We start from the raw sequence: 22,212 nt of genomic DNA, 5'->3' as shown, positions 1-22,212 counted from the left end.
AATACATCCCCATTATGTTTCTCTATAGACTGGAATACATCCCCATTATGTTTCCCTCCAGACTGGAATACATCCCCATTATGTTTCCCTATAGACTGGAATACATCCCCATTATGTTTCTCTATAGACTGGAATACATCCCCATTATGTTTCCCTATAGACTGGAATACATCCCCATTATGTTTCTCTATAGACTGGAATACATCCCCATTATGTTTCTCTATAGACTGGAATACATCCCCATTATGTTTCTCTATAGACTGGAATACATCCCCATTATGTTTCTCTATAGACTGGAATACATCCCCATTATGTTTCTCTATAGACTGGAATACATCCCCATTATGTTTCCCTCCAGACTGGAATACATCCCCATTATGTTTCTCTATAGACTGGAATACATCCCCATTATGTTTCTCTATAGACTGGAATACATCCCCATTATGTTTCTCTATAGACTGGAATACATCCCCATTATGTTTCTCTATAGACTGGAATACATCCCCATTATGTTTCTCTATAGACTGGAATACATCCCCATTATGTTTCTCTATAGACTGGAATACATCCCCATTATGTTTCTCTATAGACTGGAATACATCCCCATTATGTTTCTCTATGGACTGGAATACATCGCCATTATGTTTCTCTATAGACTGGAATACATCCCCATTATGTTTCTCTATAGATTGGAATACATCCCCATTATGGTTCTCTATATACTGGAATACATCCCCATTATGTTTCTCTATAGACTGGAATACATCCCCATTATGTTTCTCTATAGACTGGAATACATCCCCATTATGTTTCTCTATAGACTGGAATACATCCCCATTATGTTTCTCTATAGACTGGAATACATCCCCATTATGTTTCTCTATAGACTGGAGTACATCCCCATTATGTTTCTCTACAGACTGGAATACATCCCCATTATGTTTCGCTATAGACTGGAATACATTCCCATTATGTTTCTCTATAGACTGGAATACATCCCCATTATGTTTCTCTATAGACTGGAATACATCCCCATTATGTTTCTCTATAGACTGGAATACATCCCCATTATGTTTCTCTATAGACTGGAATACATCCCCATTATGTTTCTCTATAGACTGGAATACATCCCCATTATGTTTCTCTATAGACTGGAATACATCCCCATTATGTTTCTCTATAGACTGGAATACATCCCCATTATGTTTCTCTATAGACTGGAATACATCCCCATTATGTTTCTCTATAGACTGGAATACATCCCCATTATGTTTCTCTGTAGACTGGAATACATCCCCATTATGTTTCTCTATAGACTGGAATACATCCCCATTATGTTTCTCTATAGACTGGAATACATCCCCATTATGTTTCCCTATAGACTGGAATACATCCCCATTATGTTTCTCTATAGACTGGAACACATCCCCATTATGTTTCTCTATAGACTGGAATACATCCCCATTATGTTTCTCTGTAGACTGGAATACATCCCCATTATGTTTCTCTATGGACTGGAATACATCCCCATTATGTTTCTCTATAGACTGGAATACATCCCCATTATGTTTCTCTATAGATTGGAATACATCCCCATTATGTTTCTCTATAGACTGGAATACATCCCCATTATGTTTCTCTATAGACTGGAATACATCCCCATTATGTTTCCCTCCAGACTGGAATACATCCCCATTATGTTTCCCTATAGACTGGAATACATCCCCATTATGTTTCTCTATAGACTGGAATACATCCCCATTATGTTTCCCTATAGACTGGAATACATCCCCATTATGTTTCTCTATAGACTGGAATACATCCCCATTATGTTTCTCTATAGACTGGAATACATCCCCATTATGTTTCTCTATAGACTGGAATACATCTCCATTATGTTTCTCTATAGACTGGAATACATCCCCATTATGTTTCCCTCCAGACTGGAATACATCCCCATTATGTTTCTCTATAGACTGGAATACATCCCCATTATGTTTCTCTGTAGACTGGAATACATCCCCATTATGTTTCTCTATAGACTGGAATACATCCCCATTATGTTTCTCTATAGACTGGAATACATCCCCATTATGTTTCTCTATAGACTGGAATACATCCCCATTATGTTTCTCTATAGACTGGAATACATCCCCATGATGTTTCTCTATAGACTGGAATACATTCCCATTATGTTTCTCTATAGACTGGAATACATCCCCATTATGTTTCTCTATAGACTGGAATACATCCCCATTATGTTTCTCTATAGACTGGAATACATCCCCATTATGTTTCTCTATAGACTGGAATACATCCCCATTATGTTTCCCTCCAGACTGGAATACATCCCCATTATGTTTCTCTATAGACTGGAATACATCCCCATTATGTTTCTCTATAGACTGGAATACATCCCCATGATGTTTCTCTATAGACTGGAATACATTCCCATTATGTTTCTCTATAGACTGGAATACATCCCCATTATGTTTCTCTATAGACTGGAATACATCCCCATTATGTTTCTCTATAGACTGGAATACATCCCCATTATGTTTCTCTATAGACTGGAATACATCCCCATTATGTTTCCCTATAGACTGGAATACATCCCCATTATGTTTCTCTATAGACTGGAATACATCCCCATTATGTTTCTCTATAGACTGGAATACATCCCCATTATGTTTCTCTATAGACTGGAATACATCCCCATTATGTTTCTCTATAGACTGGAATACATCCCCATTATGTTTCTCTATAGACTGGAATACATCCCCATTATGTTTCTCTATAGACTGGAATACATCCCCATTATGTTTCTCTATAGACTGGAATACATCTCCATTATGTTTCTCTATAGACTGGAATACATCCCCATTATGTTTCTCTATAGACTGGAATACATCCCCATTATGTTTCTCTATAGACTGGAATACATCCCCATTATGTTTCTCTATAGACTGGAATACATCCCCATTATGTTTCTCTATAGACTGGAATACATCCCCATTATGTTTCTCTATAGACTGGAATACATCTCCATTATGTTTCTCTATAGACTGGAATACATCCCCATTATGTTTCTCTATAGACTGGAATACATCCCCATTATGTGTCTCTATAGATTGGAATACATCCCCATTATGTTTCTCTATAGACTGGAATACATCCCCATTATGTTTCTCTATAGACTGGAATACATCCCCATTATGTTTCTCTATAGACTGGAATACATCCCCATTATGTTTCTCTATAGACTGGAATACATCCCCATTATGTTTCTCTATAGACTGGAATACATCCCCATTATGTTTCTCTATAGACTGGAATACATCCCCATTATGTTTCTCTATAGACTTGAATACATCCCCATTATGTTTCTCTATAGACTGGAATACATCCCCATTATGTTTCTCTATTTCATGTCATGTTGTGACAGAGTGAAACACCATGTAAACTACACTACATACTGGGGCTGGTCCCCTTACTATGTCATGTTGTGACAGAATGAAACACACCATGTAAACTACACTACATACTGGGGCTGGTCCCCGTACTATGTCATGTTGTGACAGAGTGAAAACACACCATGTAAACTACACTACATACTGGGGCTGGTCTCCTTACTATGTCATGTTGTGACAGAGTGAAACACACCATGTAAACTACACTACATACTGGGGCTGGTCTCCTTACTATGTCATGTTGTGACAGAATGAAACACACCATGTAAACTACACTACATACTGGGGCTGGTCTCCTTACTATGTCATGTTGTGACAGAGTGAAACACACCATGTAAACTACACTACATACTGGGGCTGGTCTCCTTACTATGTCATGTTGTGACAGAGTGAAACACACCATGTAAACTACACTACATACTGGGCCTCGTCCCCTTACTATGTCATGTTGTGACAGAGTGAAACACACCATGTAAACTACACTACATACTGGGCCTCGTCCCCTTACTATGTCATGTTGTGACAGAGTGAAACACACCATGTAAACTACACTACATACTGGGGCTGGTCTCCTTACTATGTCATGTTGTGACAGAGTGAAAACACCATGTAAACTCCACATGAAGTCACACTGTGCCTATTCAGAGTTCAACCTCAGAGACTTCAACTGTGCAGCAAGGCAAGTCAAGTGAGTTCCCGTTGGCTTGGAAATGTGCTGTTAACCACAGTATTACCCAAACCCAAAAAATCCATGGAATGTGTCTTGTTGGCCAAATCAAGTATTTAGTAAACAACAGTCGGATAGTGTAGAGTACGGTAGACACCAGGGACTAGGTCTGTCAGGGTGCGTAGGAAGGAGCTGCTTCTCACATAAACTATAGACCATTAAGGAAGGAAGGGTGTAGATAGATAGGGGGCATGGGCGCACTAGATAGGGGGCATGGGGGCACTAGATAGGGGGCATGGGGGCACTAGATAGGGGGCATGGGGGCACTAGATAGGGGGCATGGGGGCACTAGATAGGGGGCATGGGGGCACTAGATAGGGGGCATGGGGGCACTAGATAGGGGGCATGGGGGCACTAGATAGGGGGCATGGGGGCACTAGATAGGGGGCATGGGCGCACTAGATAGGGGGCATGGGGGCACTAGATAGGGGGCATGGGGGCACTAGATAGGGGGCATGGGGGCACTAGATAGGGGGCATGGGCGCACTAGATAGGGGGCATGGGGGCACTAGATAGGGGGCATGGGGGCACTAGATAGGGGGCATGGGGGCACTAGATAGGGGGCATGGGGGCACTAGATAGGGGGCATGGGGGCACTAGATAGGGGGCATGGGCGCACTAGATAGGGGGCATGGGCGCACTAGATAGACAGACATGTTTTTATCTGTTGTAGGTTTGTGTGAGTTTTTATCTTTTGCACTGTTGGGTCCTGTGAGTGGCAGAAAGCCTTAGATGTCCACCGTCACATTGAGACACAGTGTTTTCCTGTAGATAGATGGGTGAAAGAGGGCCTGGTACACCCTGCCTACCCTCCTCTCTCACCCTGTCCTATCAAACCCACCCTCTCCTATATGTTTCTGTCTGGGGTAGATGTGATAAAGACATGATTGGTACAGGCTCTGGTGACATCCATGTCATCACACGGTTTCTCTAGCCTGGACCTTGAGGCTCTTTGGTTTTAATTAAGGAACTATCAAATCTCAGGTAGCCTAGCGGTTAGAGCATTGGTCCAAAAGGTTTGAATCCCCGAGCCGTCAAGGTGAAACATCTGCCGATGTGCCCTTGAGCAAGGCACTTAACCATAATTGCTCCTGTGAGTGGCACTGGATCAGATTGTCTGCTAAATAAAAAATAATATGTACTCCCCCTCTTCCCCCTCTCTTCCCCCTCTCTTCCCCCTCTCCTCCCCCCCTCCGCCCCCTCTCTTCCCTCTCTGCCCTCTCTTCCCCCTCTCTGCCCCCTCTTTTCCCCCCCTCTGCCCCCTCTTCCCCCTCTCTCTGCCCCCTCTCTCTGCCCCCTCTGCCCCCTCTCTTCCCCCTCTCTTCCCCCCCTGCCCTCTCTGCCCCCTCTCTGCCCCCTCTCTGCCCTCTTTTCCCCCTCTTTTCCCCCTCTTATCGCCCCCTCTTCCCCCTCTTATCGCCCCCTCTTCCCCCTCTCTTCCCCCTCTCTTCCCTCTCTCCCCCCTCTCTCTGCCCCCTCTCTCTGCCCCCTCTGCCCCCTCTCTTCCCCCTCTCTTCCCCCCCTGCCCCCTCTCTGCCCCCTCTCTGCCCTCTTTGCCCTCTCTTTTCCCCCTCTGCCCCCTCTGCTCCCTCTGCCCTCTCTGCTCCCTCTGCCCCCTCTTCCCCCTCTGCTCCCTCTGCCCCCTCTGCCCCCTCTCTGCCCCCTCTCTGCCCTCTTTTCCCCCCCTCTCTGCCCTCTCTGCCCCCCCTCTTTTCCCCCTCTTTTCCCCCTCTCTGCCCCCTCTGCCCCCTCTCTGCCCCCTCTCTGCCCCCTCTTCCCTCTCTGCCCTCTCTGCCCTCTCTGCCCCCTCTCTGCCCCCCCTCTGCCCCCACTCTGCCCCCCCTCTGCCCTCTCTTCCCTCTCTTTTCCCCCTCTCTGCCCCCTCTCTGCCCTCTCTTTTCCCCCCCTCTGCCCCCCCCTCTGCCCCCCCCCTCTGCGCCCCCTCTGCCCCCCCCTCTGCCCCCTCTCTTCCCCCTCTTCCCCCTCTTCCCCCTCTCTGCCCTCTTTTCCCCCTCTTTTCCCCCTCTCTTCTCTCTCTCTTCACCCGCTCTTCCCTCTCTACCTCCTCTCTTCCCCCTCTCTACCCTCTCTTCCCCCTCTCTTCTCTCTCTTCCCCCTCTTCCCCCTCTCTGCCCTCTCTTCCCCCTCTCTACCCTCTCTTCCCCCTCTCTTCTCTCTCTTCCCCCTCTTCCCCCTCTCTTCCCCCTCTCTTCTCTCTCTTCCCCCTCTTCCCCCTCTCTGCCCTCTCTTCCCCCTCTCTACCCTCTCTTCCCCCTCTCTTCTCTCTCTTCCCCCTCTCTTCTCTCTCTCTGCCCTCTCTTCCCCCTCTCTGCCCTCTCTTCCCCCTCTTGTCTCCCCTTTCAGTTTCCATTGACGACGTAGACTCTGTGCGTAAAGGCCGTCAGTCGGAGGGTCTTCAGAAGCACACAGAGGCCCACGTGGAGGACCTCTGTTTCTCCATCTTCTTTAAGGGCCGCAGGAGGAACCTGGACCTGGTGGCGACCTCGGTGGAGGAGGCTAGGCAGTGGGTCAACGGTCTGGAGAAGATCCTCTCTAACATGAAGAAACTCAACCGCCAGCAGACGAGTGAGCAGTATCCTCTTTCGTTGAAATTCACAACTAAAACCGTTGTTTAGATAGAGTAACACATCTGAAACTATTGGTTCAGCCTATGCAGTAAAGTGTATTCCCATCTATAATGTGCTTAGGTCAAAGGTTAATCTCTGTTCAGTGTTTGATCCTTCCATCTGGAGGTGTTAAAGCTGGATCTTCAACTGTATGAGGAAAGCAGACAAGAACAATGACAACATGATGACTCTGAAGGAGCTGAAACACTTCCTCCGACAGATCAACATCGAGGTGGACGACGCCTACGCTAAATTGCTGTTTACAGTGAGTGGATATCTGTTGGTCATTGACTTACAATGAGGTTGTTAATGACTACCAATGAGGTTGTTAAAGACTTACAATGAGGTTGTTAATGAGTAACAATGAGGTTGTTAATGAGTAACAATGAGGTTGTTAATGAGTAACAATGAGGTTGTTAATGAGTAACAATGAGGTTGTTAATGACTACCAATGAGGTTGTTAATGACTACCAATGAGGTTGTTAATGACTACCAATGAGGTTGTTAATGACTACCAATGAGGTTGTTAATGACTACCAATGAGGTTGTTAATGACTACCAATGAGGTTGTTAATTACTACCAATGAGGTTGTTAATGACTACCAATGAGGTTGTTAATGACTTACAATGAGGTTGTTAATGAGTAACAATGATGTTGTTAATGAGTAACAATGAGGTTGTTAATGAGTAACAATGAGGTTGTTAAAGAAGATTACAACTGTAGAGGCATGATAGTTCTTAATTAATGCAGTTCTTTCATGTTCCTGTATGCATATCAGTTTCATATTAAGGTTCTGCCAGGTCTCAAAGCATTTCATGTCATCTGAGGAGGAAGTCAATGTAGTAAAGTACTGTTTTGTAAATGATCTTGTCCTGTAGAAATGTGACACATCAAACTCTGGCACCCTGGAGGGTGCTGAAATCAAACACTTCTATGACCTGTTGACTCACCGGGAGGAGATCGATGTGATCTACAAGAAGCACGCCACCACGGGGGGGCAGATGAGCGCCGATGACCTGCTCAACTTCCTGCTGAATGAGCAGCGTGAGGTGGCCACCTTGGAGGACGCTTTAAGACTCATAGAGAAATACGAGCTGGACGACTCAGGTGAGAGATGCTCTGTTGTTTTTATTTAACCATTATTTTACCAGGTAAGTTGACTGAGAACACATTCTCATTTACAGCAACAACCTGAGGAATAGTTACATGGGAGAGGAGAGGGATGAATGAGACAATTGGAAGTTGGGGGTGATTAAATACTCTGGTACTGACTCAATATGAGCTGGATGACTCAGGTTAGAGCTGCTCTGGTACTGACTCAATATGAGCTGGATGACTCAGGTTAGAGCTGCTCTGGTACTGACTCAATATGAGCTGGATGACTCAGGTGAGAGCTGCTCTGGTACTGACTCAATATGAGCTGGATGACTCAGGTGAGAGCTGCTCTGGTACTGACTCAATATAAGCTGGATGACTCAGGTTAGAGCTGCTCTGGTACTGACTCAATATGAGCTGGATGACTCAGGTTAGAGCTGCTCTGGTACTGACTCAATATGAGCTGGATGACTCAGGTGAGAGCTGCTCTGGCACTGACTCAATATGAGCTGGATGACTCAGGTTAGAGCTGCTCTGGTACTGACTCAATATGAGCTGGATGACTCAGGTTAGAGCTGCTCTGGCACTGACTCAATATGAGCTGGATGACTCAGGCTAGAGCTGCTCTGGCACTGACTCAATATGAGCTGGAGGACTCAGGTGAGAGCTGCTCAGTTCACACAAACATGAAGTCACTGTATAAGGAAGCATATACTTAAGGATGCAGTTGGATGTCATTAGGTGAATGCACCAATTTGTAAGTCGCTCTGGATAAGAGCGTCTGGTAAATGACTTAAATGTAATGTAAATGTATGGGATGACAAAATACCGTTTTATGGTGTTCTAGGAATGTGCCAAAATAGTTCAACCTTTAATATTTCTGTAGCACTTTTCCTTTATAAACTAAATTATATATATCTGGTAGGCCTATTCCACACGGCCACTCTATCCCCAATCCCCTAATTCATTTAGCCCCCCCCCCCCCCCCCCCCGTTCCCTCCTCCAGCAAAGCATATGAATCACATGACCAAAGATGGCTTCCTGATGTACATGCAACAGGAGGAGGGGTCTATCTTCAACCCCGCCCACAAGAAGGTGTTCCAGGATATGAGCCAGCCAATCAACCACTACTTCATCAGCTCCTCCCACAACACCTACCTGATGGAAGACCAGCTCAAAGGCCCCAGCAGCACAGAGGCCTATATCAAGTAACCATGACAACCTCTAATCTAAACTAAACATACATTACCATTTTTTATCTAAACTAACCATACCTTACAAATTGTAATATAAACTAACCATAAATTACAGCATCTAATCTAAACGAACCATACATTACAAACTCTAAACTAAACTAACCATACCTTACAACCTCTAATCTAAACTAACCATACCTTACAACCTCTAATCTAAACTAACCATACCTTACAACCTCTAATCTAAACTAATCATACATTACTACCGCTAATCTAAACTAATCATACATTACTACCGCTAATCTAAACCAACCATACCTTACTACCTCTAATCTAAACTAACCATACCTTACAACCTCTAATCTAAACTAACCATACATTACTACCTCTAATCTAAACTAACCATACCTTACAACCTCTAATCTAAACTAACCATACCTTACTACCTCTAATCTAAACTAACCTTACTACCTCTAATCTAAACTAACCATACATTACAATTTCTAATCTAAACTAACCATAAATTACTACCTCTAATCTAAACTAATCATACTTTACAACCTCTAATCTAAACTAGCCATACCTTACTATCCAGCAGCACTAAGGCTTACAAGATAGAGCTGCCAAAAGGGGCAGAGTTGCAATCTACTGTAGAGATAGCCTGCAGAGTTCTGTCATACTATCCAGGTCATACTATCCAGGTCCAAACAATTCCAGCTTCTACTTTTAAAATCCACCTTTCCAGAAATAAGTCTCTCACCGTTGCCGCCTGTTATAGACCCCCCTCAGCTCCCAGCTGTGCTCTGGACACCATATGTGAATTGATTTCCGTTAGGTGACCTAAACTGAGACATGCTTAAAACCCCGGTCGTCCTACAATCTAAGCTAGATGCCCTCAATCTCAACAAATCATCAAGGAACCTACCAGGTACAACCCTAAATCCATAACCATGGGCACCCTCATAGATATCATCCTGACCAACCTGCCCTCTAAATACACCTCTGCTGTCTTCAACCAGGATCACAGTGATCACTGCCTCATTGCTTGCGTGCGTACTGGGTCTGCGGTCAAACGACCACCCCTCATCACTGTCAAACGCTCCCTAAAACACTTCAGCGAGCAGGCCTTTCTAATCGACCTGGACAGGGTATCCTGAAAGGATATTGACCTCATCCCGTCAGTAGAGGATGCCTGGTTGCTCTTCAAAAGTGCTTTCCTTTCCATCTTAAATAAGCATGCTCCATTCAAAAAATGTAGAACTAAGAACAGATATAGCCCTTGGTTCACCCCAGACTTGACTGCCCTTGACCAGTGTAACGGATGTGAAATGGCTAGCTAGTTAGCGGGTACGCGCTATTAGCGTTTCAATCAGTTACGTCACTTGCTCTGAGTCTTGAAGTAGGGTTTCCCCTTGCTCTGCAAGGGCCGCAGCTTTTGTGGAGCGATGGGTAACGACGCTTCGTGAGTGTCAGTTGTTGATGTGTGCAGAGGGTCCCTGGTTCGCGCCCGTGTCGGGGCGAGGGGACGGTTTAAAGTTATACTGTTCCACCAGCACTAAACATCCTGTGGCGTTCTGCATTATCATCAAATAGCCGCCGTGATATGCAACTTTTCAGGGAAGTCAGGAACCAATATACACAGGCAGTTAGGAAAGCAAAGGCTAGCTTTTTCAAACAGACATTTGCATCCTGTAGCACTAATTCCCAAAAGTTCTGGGACACTGTAAAGTCCATGGAGAATAAGAGCACCTTCTCCCAGATGCCCACTGAGGATTGGAAACACTGGGAAACACTGGGAAACACCCCCCCCCCCCCCCCCCCCCCCCCGCCGCTTCTCTTTCACCCAAATCCAGACAGTTGATGTTCTGTAAGAACTGCAAAATCTGGATCCCTACAAATCAGCTCTTTCTAAAATGATCCGCTGAAATTGTTGCAACCCCTATTACTAGCCTATTCAACCTCTCTTTCGTATCGTCTGAGATCCCCAAACATTGGAAACATTGGGGGACTCTAGACCCAAACTGTTATAGACCTATATCCATCTTAACCTGCCTTTTTAAAATCTTCGAAAGCCAAGTTAACAAACAGATCACCGACCATTTTGAATCCCACCGTACCTTCTCCATTATGCAATCTGGTTTCCGAGCTGGTCATGGGTGCACCTCAGCCACGCTCAAGGTCCTAAACGATTACATAACCGCCATCGATAAAAGACAGTACTGTGCTGCCGTCTTCATCGACCTGGCCAAGGCTTTCGACTCTGTCAATTATCGCATTCTTATCGGCAGACTCAATAGCCTTGGCTTCTCAAATGACTGCCTCGCCTGGTTCACCAACTACTTCTCTGATAGAGTTCAGTGTTTCAAATCGGAGGGACTGTTGTCCGGACCTCTGGCAGCCTCTATGGGGGTGCCACAGGGTTCAATTCTTGGGCCGACTCTTTTCTCTGTATATATCAATGATGTTGCTCTTGCTGCTGGTGATTCCCTGATCCACCTCTACGCAGACGACACCATTCTGTATACATCTGGCCCTTCTTTGGACACTGTGCTAACAAACCTTCAACGCCATTCTTCTGTGGACTCCAACTGCTTTGAAATGCTAGTAAAATTAAGTGAATGCTCTTCAACCGATTTCTGCCCGCACCCGCCTAGCATCACTACTCTGGACGGTTCTGACCTAGAATATGTGGACAACTACAAATACCTAGGTGTCTGGTTAGACTGTAAACTCTCCTTCCAGACTCACATTAAGCATCTCCAATCCGAAATGAAATCTAGAATTGGCTTCCTATTTCGCAACAAAGCCTACTTCACTCATGCTGCCAAACATACCCTCATAAAACTGACTGTCCTACCGATCCTTGACTTCGGCGATGTAATTTACAAAATAGCCCCCAACACTCTACTCAGCAAACTGGATGCAGTCTATCACAGTGCCATCCGTTTTGTCACCAAAGCCCCATATACTACCCACCACTGCGACCTGTATGGTCTCGTTGGCTGGCCCTCACTGCATATCTGTCGCCAAACCCACTGGCTCCAGGTCATCTATAAGTCTTTGCTTGGTAAAGCCCCGCCTTATCTCAGCTCACTGGTCACCATGGCAGCACCCACCGGTAGCACGCGCTCCAGCAGGTATATCTCACTGGTCATCCCCAAAGCCAACTCCTACTATGGCCGCCTTTCCTTCCAGTTCTCTGCTGCCAATGACTGGAACGAATTGAAAGAATTGCTGAAGCTGGAGTCTTATGTCTCCCTCTGTAATTTTAAGCTTCAGTTGTCTGAGCAGCTTGCCGATCACTGTACCTGTACACAGCCAATCTGTAAATAGCCCACCCAACTACCTCATCCCCATATTATTACTTACCTTCTTGCTCTTTTGCACCACAGTATCTCTACTTGCACATCATCATCTGCACATATATCACTCCAGTATTAATGCTAAATTGCAATTATTATCGCCTCTAGGGCCTATTTATTGCCTACCTCCCTACTCTTCTACATTTGCACACACTGTACATAGATCTTTCTATTTTAATTTTATATTGTGTTATTGACGGTACGTTTGTTTATGTGTAACTCTGTGTTGTTGTTTTTGTCGCACTGCTATGCTTTATCTTAGCAAGGTCACAGTTGTAAATGAGAACTATAAAAGTGAAATAAAAATAAAATAAATTACATCAAGTAATCATAACTACCTCTAATTTAAGATAACCTTTCTACTTGTAGTCTATTACCTTGCAGCACTGAGACCTATATCAAGAAAATATACATATTACAGCACATTACAACATAGCACATACATATTACTACATATTACATACATATTACAACATATTACATACATATTACAACATATTACATACATATTACAACATATTACATACATATTACATACATATTACAACATATTACTACATATTACTACATATTACATACATATTACTACATATTACTACATATTACAACATATTACTACATATTACATACATATTACAACATATTACTACATATTACTACATATTACTACATATTACATACATATTACATACATATTACTACATATTACATACATATAACATACATATTACAACATATTACATACATATAACATACATATTACAACATGGTACAACATGGTACAACATATAACATACATTACAACATTTTACATACATATTACAACATATTGCAACTGGATCCTGGACTTCCTGACAGGCTGCCTCCAGGTGATAAGTGTAGGTAGCAACACATTCGCCACGCTGATCCTTAACATGGGGGCCCCTCAGGGGTGCGTTTTCAGTCCCCTCCTGTACTCCCTGTTCACTCATGACTGCACGACCAGGCACGACTCCAACACCATCATTAAGTTTCCCAATGAACAAAACAGCGGTAGGCCTGATCTTCAACATCGCCGAGACAGCATACAGGGGGAGGTCAGAGACCTGGCAGTGTGGTGCCAGGACAACAACCTCTCCCTCAACGTAATCAAGACTAAGGAGATTATTGTGGACTACAGGAAAAGGAGGACCGAGCACGCCCCCATTCTCATTGATGGGGCTGTAGTGGAGCAGGTTGAGAGCTTCAAGTTCCTTGGTGTCCACATCAACAACAAACTAGAATGGTCCAAACACACCAAGACAGTCGTGAAGAGGCCACGACAAAACCCATTTCCCGCTCAGGAGACTAAAAAGATTTGTCATGGGTCCTCAGATCCACAAAAGGTTCTACAGCTGCACCATCGAGAGCATCCTGACTGGTTGCATCACTGCCTGGTATGGCAACTGCTCGGCCTCCGACCACAAGGCACGACAGAGGGTAATGCGTACGGCCCAGTACATCACTGGGGCCAAGCTGCCTGCCATCCAGGACCTCTATACCAGGCGGTGTCAGAGGAAGGCCCTAAAAATTGTCAAAGACTCCAGCCACCCTAGTTATAGACTGTTCTCTCTGCTACCGCACGGCAAGTGGTACCGGAGCGCCAAGTCTAGGTCCAAGAGGCTTCTAAACAGCTTCTACCCCCAAGCCATAAGACTCCTGAACACCTAATCAAATGGCTACTCAGACTAATTACATTGCCCCCCCCCCCCCCCTTTTACGCTGCTGTTATCTCTATTATAATCTATGCACACGTCACTTTAATAACTCTACCCACATGTATATATTACCTCAATTACCTCGACTAACCGGTGCCCCCACACATTGACTCTGTACCGGTACCCATGTATATAGTCTCGCTATTGTTATTTTACTGCTGCTCTTTAATTATTTGTTACTTTTATTTCATTTTTTTTTTGGTATTTTTCTTAAAACTGCTTTGTTGGTTAAGGGCCTGTAAGTAAGTATTTCACTGTGTTGTATTCGGCGCATGTGACAAATAACATTTAATGTTATATTACATTCATATTACACTGGACAAAAATATACATGTAAAGTATCGGTCCCATTATTTTGGCAAAGGAGAAATGCTCACTAACAGGGATGTAACAAAAACTGTGCTCAAACTTTGAGAGAAATAAGCTTTTTGTGCACATGGAACATTTCTGTGATCTTTTATTTCAGCTCATGAAACACGGGACCAGCACTTAAGATGTTGATGTTTCTATTTTTCTTTAGTACTAGATACAGATACAGTACTATATATAGGAGATATAGATACAGATACAGTACTATATATAGTAGATATAGTACTAGATACAGATACAGTACTATATATAGTAGATATAGTACTAGATACAGATACAGTACTATATATAGTAGATATAGTACTAGATACAGATACAGTACTATATATAGTAGATATAGTACTAGATACAGATACAGTACTATATATAGTAGATATAGTACTAGATACAGATGCAGTACTATATATAGTAGATATAGTACTAGATACAGATACAGTACTATATATAGTAGATATAGTACTAGATACAGTACTATATATAGTAGATATAGTACTAGATACAGATACAGTACTATATATAGTAGATATAGTACTAGATACAGTACTATATATAGTAGATATAGTACTAGATACAGATACAGTACTATATATAGTAGATATAGTACTAGATACAGATAGAGTACTATATATAGTAGATATAGTACTAGATACAGTGCTATATATAGTAGATATAGTACTAGATACAGATACAGTACTATATATAGTAGATATAGTACTAGATACAGTACTATATATAGTAGATATAGTACTAGATACAGATACAGTAATCTATATAGTAGATATAGTACTAGATACAGATACAGTACTATATATAGTAGATATAGTACTAGATACAGATACAGTACTATATATAGTAGATATAGTACTAGATACAGTGCTATATATAGTAGATATAGTACTAGATACAGATACAGTACTATATATAGTAGATATAGTACTAGATACAGTACTATATATAGTAGATATAGTACTAGATACAGATACAGTACTATATATAGTAGATATAGTACTAGATACAGATACAGTACTATATATAGTAGATATAGTACTAGATACAGTGCTATAAATAGTAGATATAGTACTAGATACAGATACAGTACTATATATAGTAGATATAGTACTAGATACAGTACTATATATAGTAGATATAGTACTAGATACAGATACAGTACTCTATATAGTAGATATAGTACTAGATACAGATACAGTACTATATATAGTAGATATAGTACTAGATACAGATACAGTACTATATATAGTAGATATAGTACTAGATACAGATACAGTACTATATATAGTAGATATAGTACTAGATACAGATACAGTACTATATATAGTAGATATAGTACTAGATACAGATACAGTGCTATATATAGTAGATATAGTACTAGATACAGATACAGTACTATATATAGTAGATATAGTACTAGATACAGATACAGTGCTATATATAGTAGATATAGTACTAGATACAGATACAGTACTATATATAGTAGATATAGTACTAGATACAGATACAGTACTATATATAGTAGATATAGTACTAGATACAGTACTATATATAGTAGATATAGTACTAGATACAGATACAGTGCTATATATAGTAGATATAGTACTAGATACAGATACAGTACTATATATAGTAGATATAGTACTAGATACAGATACAGTGCTAGATATGGATACAGTACAATATATAGTATCTATAGTATTAGATACAAATATAGTACTAGATATAGTAGATGTAGTAGTAGGTACAGATAAAGTAATAGATATAGTAGATGTCAGATATAGTACTAGTTACAGATACAGAACTAGATAAAGTAGATATAGCACTAGAAACAGATATAGTACTAGGTATAATATACATAGTACTAGATATAGCAAATATAGTACTAGATACAGATACAGTATTCGACATACTAGCTATAGTACTAGCTACAAACATAGTACTAGAGATATTAGATACGGTACCAGATACAGATATAGTACTAGATACAGATATAGTACAAGGTATAATATACATAGTACTAGATATAGTACATATAGTATGAGATACAGATACTGTATTAGATATAGTAGCTATAGTATTAGCTACAGATATAGTACTAGAGATATTAGATATAGTACTAGATACAGATATAGTACTAGATATAGTACATATAGTACTAGAGATAATATATTTGGTACTAGATATAGTAGAAATAGAACTAGATACAGTTACAGATATAGTACTATATATGATAGATATAGTACTAGATACAGTACTATGTATAATAGATATAGTAGATTATACAGTACTAGGTAGAATAGATCATGTACTGGATAGAGATAATGTACTAGATGCAGTACTAGATATAGAAGATATTGTACTAGATACAGTAGTACACATAATAAATGTAGTACTAGATACAGTACTACAATTAATAGGTATAGTACTAGATACAGTAGTAGATATAATAGATATTGTACTAGATACAGTATTAGACATAGTAGATGTAGTTCTAGATACTGTTCTATATATAATAGATACAGTACTAGATATTGTAGATGTAGTACTAGATGCAGTAGTGGATATAATAGATATTGTACTATATACAGTACTAGATATAGTAGATGTAGTACTAGATGCAGTAGTGGATATAATAGATATAGTACTAGATACAGTACTAGATATAATAGATATAGTACTAGATACAGTACTAGAGTTAACAGTAGTACTGTATGTTTGTGTTGTGGTCTTTAGGGCCCTGATGAAGAGTTGTCGCTGTGTGGAGCTAGACTGTTGGGACGGGGCCCAGGGGGAGCCAGTCATCTACCACGGCCACACCCTCACCTCCAAGGTCCTGTTTAAAGACGTCATCAAGGCTATCAAGGAGTACGCCTTCAAGGTAACCATGACACCTGACCCTAACCCATCATGGAGTACGCCTTCAAGGTAACCATGACACCTGACCCTAACCCATCATGGAGTACGCCTTCAAGGTAACCATGACACCTGACCCTAACCCATCATGGAGTACGCCTTCAAGGTAACCATGACACCTGACCCTAACCCATCATGGAGTACGCCTTCAAGGTAACCATGACACCTGACCCTAACCCATCATGGAGTACGCCTTCAAGGTAACCATGACACCTGACCCTAACCCATCATGGAGTACGCCTTCAAGGTAACCATGACACCTGACCCTAACCCATCATGGAGTACGCCTTCAAGGTAACCATGACACCTGACCCTAACCCATCATGGAGTACGCCTTCAAGGTAACCATGACACCTGACCCTAACCCATCAAGGAGTACGCCTTCAAGGTAACCATGACACCTGACCCTAACCCATCATGGAGTACGCCTTCAAGGTAACCATGACACCTGACCCTAACCCCTTGAGTAAGCCTTCAAGGTAACCATGACACCTGACCCTAACCCATCATGGAGTACGCCTTCAAGGTAACCATGACACCTGACCCTAACCCATCAAGGAGTACGCCTTCAAGGTAACCATGACACCTGACCCTAACCCATCAAGGAGTACGCCTTCAATGTAACCATGACACCTGACCCTAACCCATCATGGAGTACGCCTTCAAGGTAACCATGACACCTGACCCTAACCCATCATGGAGTACGCCTTCAAGGTAACCATGACACCTAACCCTAACCCATCATGGAGTACGCCTTCAAGGTAACCATGACACCTGACCCTAACCCATCATGGAGTACGCCTTCAAGGTAACCATGACACCTGACCCTAACCCATCATGGAGTACGCCTTCAAGGTAACCATAACACCTGACACTAACCCATCATGGAGTACGCCTTCAAGGTAACCATGACACCTGACCCTAACCCATCATGGAGTATGCCTTCAAGGTAACCATGACACCTGACCCTAACCTATCATGGAGTACGCCTTCAAGGTGAAGTTTCCCCATAAAGCCAAACCAGCCCTTACCAGAAGAGATGGACATGACTGCTAATGTTATGTTGTTGTCCTCCTGTCCCCCAGACATCAGAGTACCCAGTGATCCTGTCCCTGGAGAACCACTGTACCCTGGAGCAGCAGAAACTGATGGCCAAGCACATGATCTCCATCCTGGGCAGCGCCCTGCTCACCTCCCCCTTGGAGGACCAGATGCCCACTGCCTTCCCCTCACCCCAGGTCAGAGACTAGCAGATAATCAATCCATCCACCCACCATCCATCCACCCATCCATCCATCCACCCACCCACCCACCCACCCACCATCCATCCATCCATCCACCCATCCACCCATCCATCCATCCATCCATCCACCCATCCACCATCCACCCACCCACCCACCACCCATCCATCCATCCATCCACCCATCCATCCATCCATCCATCCATCCACCCACCCATCCATCCACCCATCCATCCACCCATCCATCCATCCATCCACCCACCCACCCATCCACCCATCCATCCATCCACCCATCCATCCATCCACCATCCACCCACCCATCCATCCACCCATCCACCATCCATCCACCCATCCATCCACCCATCCATCCATCCATCCACCCACCCATCCATCCACCCATCCATCCATCCACCCATCCACCATCCACCCACCCACCCATCCATCCATCCACCCATCCATCCATCCAACCATCCATCCATCCACCCATCCATCCATCCACCCATCCACCATCCACCCACCCACCCATCCATCCATCCATCCACCCACCCACCCATCCTTCAATCCATCCCCCATCCATCCACCCATCCATCCATCCCCCATCCATCCATCCATCCACCCATCCATCCACCCACCCACCCATCCTTCCACCCACCCATCCATCCTTCCATCTATGCAACCTTATTTGTTTTTCAACCCTCTGTGGTTAAAGCCTGGAGCTTCGTAACCACATACCCAGTATTTAAAATCTGAAAGCACTAAGGCAAGCCTGAACAAGTTGTGGATGTTAGACAGATGAAAGGCGTTGAGTCGTACTGAGAATGTGAAGGAAGAACAACAACACCTTGTTTGACTGGTTGGGAACGGGGTGTTCCCAGAAGGAATGTGATTTCCCTGCTAACAGTATCTGGTTGGGAACGGGGTGTTCCCAGAAGGAATGTGATTTCCCTGCTAACAGTATCTGGTTGGGAACGGGGTGTTCCCAGAAGGAATGTGATTTCCCTGCTAACAGTATCTGGTTGGGAATGGGGTGTTCCCAGAAGGAATGTGATTTCCCTGCTAACAGTATCTGGTTGGGAATGGGGTGTTCCCAGAAGGAATGTGATTTCCCTGCTAACAGTACCTGGTTGGGAACGGGGTGTTCCCAGAAGGAATGTGATTTCCCTACTAACAGTACCTGGTTGGGAATGGGGTGTTCCCAGAAGGAATGTGATTTCCCTACTAACAGTACCTGGTTGGGAATGGGGTGTTCCCAGAAGGAATGTGATTTCCCTGCTAACAGTATCTGGTTGGGAACGGGGTGTTCCCAGAAGGAATGTGATTTCCCTGCTAACAGTATCTGGTTGGGAATGGGGTGTTCCCAGAAGGAATGTGATTTCCCTGCTAACAGTATCTGGTTGGGAACGGGGTGTTCCCAGAAGGAATGTGATTTCCCTACTAACAGTATCTGGTTGGGAATGGGGTGTTCCCAGAAGGAATGTGATTTCCCTGCTAACAGTATCTGGTTGGGAACGGGGTGTTCCCAGAAGGAATGTGATTTCCCTACTAACAGTACCTGGTTGGGAATGGGGTGTTCCCAGAAGGAATGTGATTTCCCTGCTAACAGTATCTGGTTGGGAACGGGGTGTTCCCAGAAGGAATGTGATTTCCCTGCTAACAGTATCTGGTTGGGAACGGGGTGTTCCCAGAAGGAATGTGATTTCCCTGCTAACAGTACCTGGTTGGGAACGGGGTGTTCCCAGAAGGAATGTGATTTCCCTGCTAACAGTACCTGGTTGGGAACGGGGTGTTCCCAGAAGGAATGTGATTTCCCTGCTAACAGTACCTGGTTGGGAACGGGGTGTTCCCAGAAGGAATGTGATTTCCCTGCTAACAGTACCTGGTTGGGAACGGGGTGTTCCCAGAAGGAATGTGATTTCCCTGCTAACAGTACCTGGTTGGGAATGGGGTGTTCCCAGAAGGAATGTGATTTCCCTGCTAACAGTACCTGGTTGGGAATGGGGTGTTCCCAGAAGGAATGTGATTTCCCTGCTAACAGTACCTGGTTGGGAACGGGGTGTTCCCAGAAGGAATGTGATTTCCCTGCTAACAGTATCTGGTTGGGAATGGGGTGTTCCCAGAAGGAATGTGATTTCCCTGCTAACAGTATCTGGTTGGGAACGGGGTGTTCCCAGAAGGAATGTGATTTCCCTGCTAACAGTACCTGGTTGGGATTGGGGTGTTCCCAGAAGGAATGTGATTTCCCTGCTAACAGTATCTGGTTGGGAACGGGGTGTTCCCAGAAGGAATGTGATTTCCCTGCTAACAGTACCTGGTTGGGAATGGGGTGTTCCCAGAAGGAATGTGATTTCCCTGCTAACAGTATCTGGTTGGGAACGGGGTGTTCCCAGAAGGAATGTGATTTCCCTGCTAACAGTACCTGGTTGGGAATGGGGTGTTCCCAGAAGGAATGTGATTTCCCTGCTAACAGTATCTGGTTGGGAACGGGGTGTTCCCAGAAGGAATGTGATTTCCCTGCTAACAGTACCTGGTTGGGAATGGGGTGTTCCCAGAAGGAATGTGATTTCCCTGCTAACAGTATCTGGTTGGGAACGGGGTGTTCCCAGAAGGAATGTGATTTCCCTGCTAACAGTATCTGGTTGGGAACGGGGTGTTCCCAGAAGGAATGTGATTTCCCTGCTAACAGTATCTGGCTGTTAGAGCGTGTCTGTCTTCGAGGCTCAGCAGGAATGCTACAGCTGCCTTTGATTTAATATATTAACAGTGATTATGATTTAATGTGTCTTCATATAGCCAACACAAAGAATGTTGCTGGAGAAAAACAAAATTAACGTCCTCTCTCTCTCTCTCTCTCTCTCTCTCTCTCTCTCTCTCTCTCTCTCTCTCTCTCTCTCTCTCTCTCTCTCTCTCTCTCTCTCTCTCTCTCTCTCTCTCTCTCATCTCTCTCCTCTCTCTCTCTCTCCTCTCTCTCTCTCTCTCTCTCTCTCTCTCTCTCTCTCTCTCTCTCTCTCTCTCTCACTCTCTCTCACTCCCTCTCTCCTCTCTCTCTCTCTCTCTCTCTCTCTCTCTCTCTCTCTCTCTCTCTCTCTCACTCTCTCTCTCTCTCTCTCTCTCTCTCTCTCTCATAGATATGTGTGTATACAGTATCAGTCAAAAGTTTGGACACACCTTCTCATTCAAGAGTTTGTCTTAATTTGTACTATTTTCTACATTGTGGAATAATAGTGAAGACATCAAAACTATGAAATAGCACAAATAGAATCATGTGGTAACCAAAAAAGTGTTAAACAAATCAAAACATGTTTTATATTTGAGATTCTAAAAAGTAGCCACCCTTTGCCTTGATGACAGCTTTATACACTCTTGGCATTCTCTCAACCAGCTTCATGAGGTAGTTACCTGGAATGCATTTCAATTAAAAGGTATGCCCTGTTAAAAGTTTATTTGTGGAATGTCTTTTCCTTCGT

The 22,212-nt window shown here is 43.5% G+C and overlaps 1 protein-coding gene across 1 annotated transcript in view; it reads left to right on the top strand.

The window, feature by feature from the left end:
- LOC129823294 (1-phosphatidylinositol 4,5-bisphosphate phosphodiesterase delta-1-like) overlaps nt 1-22,212 on the top strand; it is an 81,050-nt gene that overhangs the window by 43,743 nt on the left and 15,095 nt on the right. Inside the window, exons 3-8 of the mRNA XM_055882228.1 lie at nt 6,562-6,790; nt 6,960-7,089; nt 7,704-7,932; nt 8,927-9,128; nt 17,329-17,473; nt 18,594-18,746. Of these exons, the coding sequence (XP_055738203.1) occupies nt 6,562-6,790; nt 6,960-7,089; nt 7,704-7,932; nt 8,927-9,128; nt 17,329-17,473; nt 18,594-18,746 (1,088 nt within the window). The remainder of the gene's footprint in view (nt 1-6,561; nt 6,791-6,959; nt 7,090-7,703; nt 7,933-8,926; nt 9,129-17,328; nt 17,474-18,593; nt 18,747-22,212) is intronic.

This window comes from Salvelinus fontinalis, chromosome 25, assembly GCF_029448725.1.
Source record: "Salvelinus fontinalis isolate EN_2023a chromosome 25, ASM2944872v1, whole genome shotgun sequence".
NCBI lineage: Eukaryota > Metazoa > Chordata > Actinopteri > Salmoniformes > Salmonidae > Salvelinus > Salvelinus fontinalis.
This window is presented reverse-complemented; position numbering and strand designations above follow the sequence as displayed.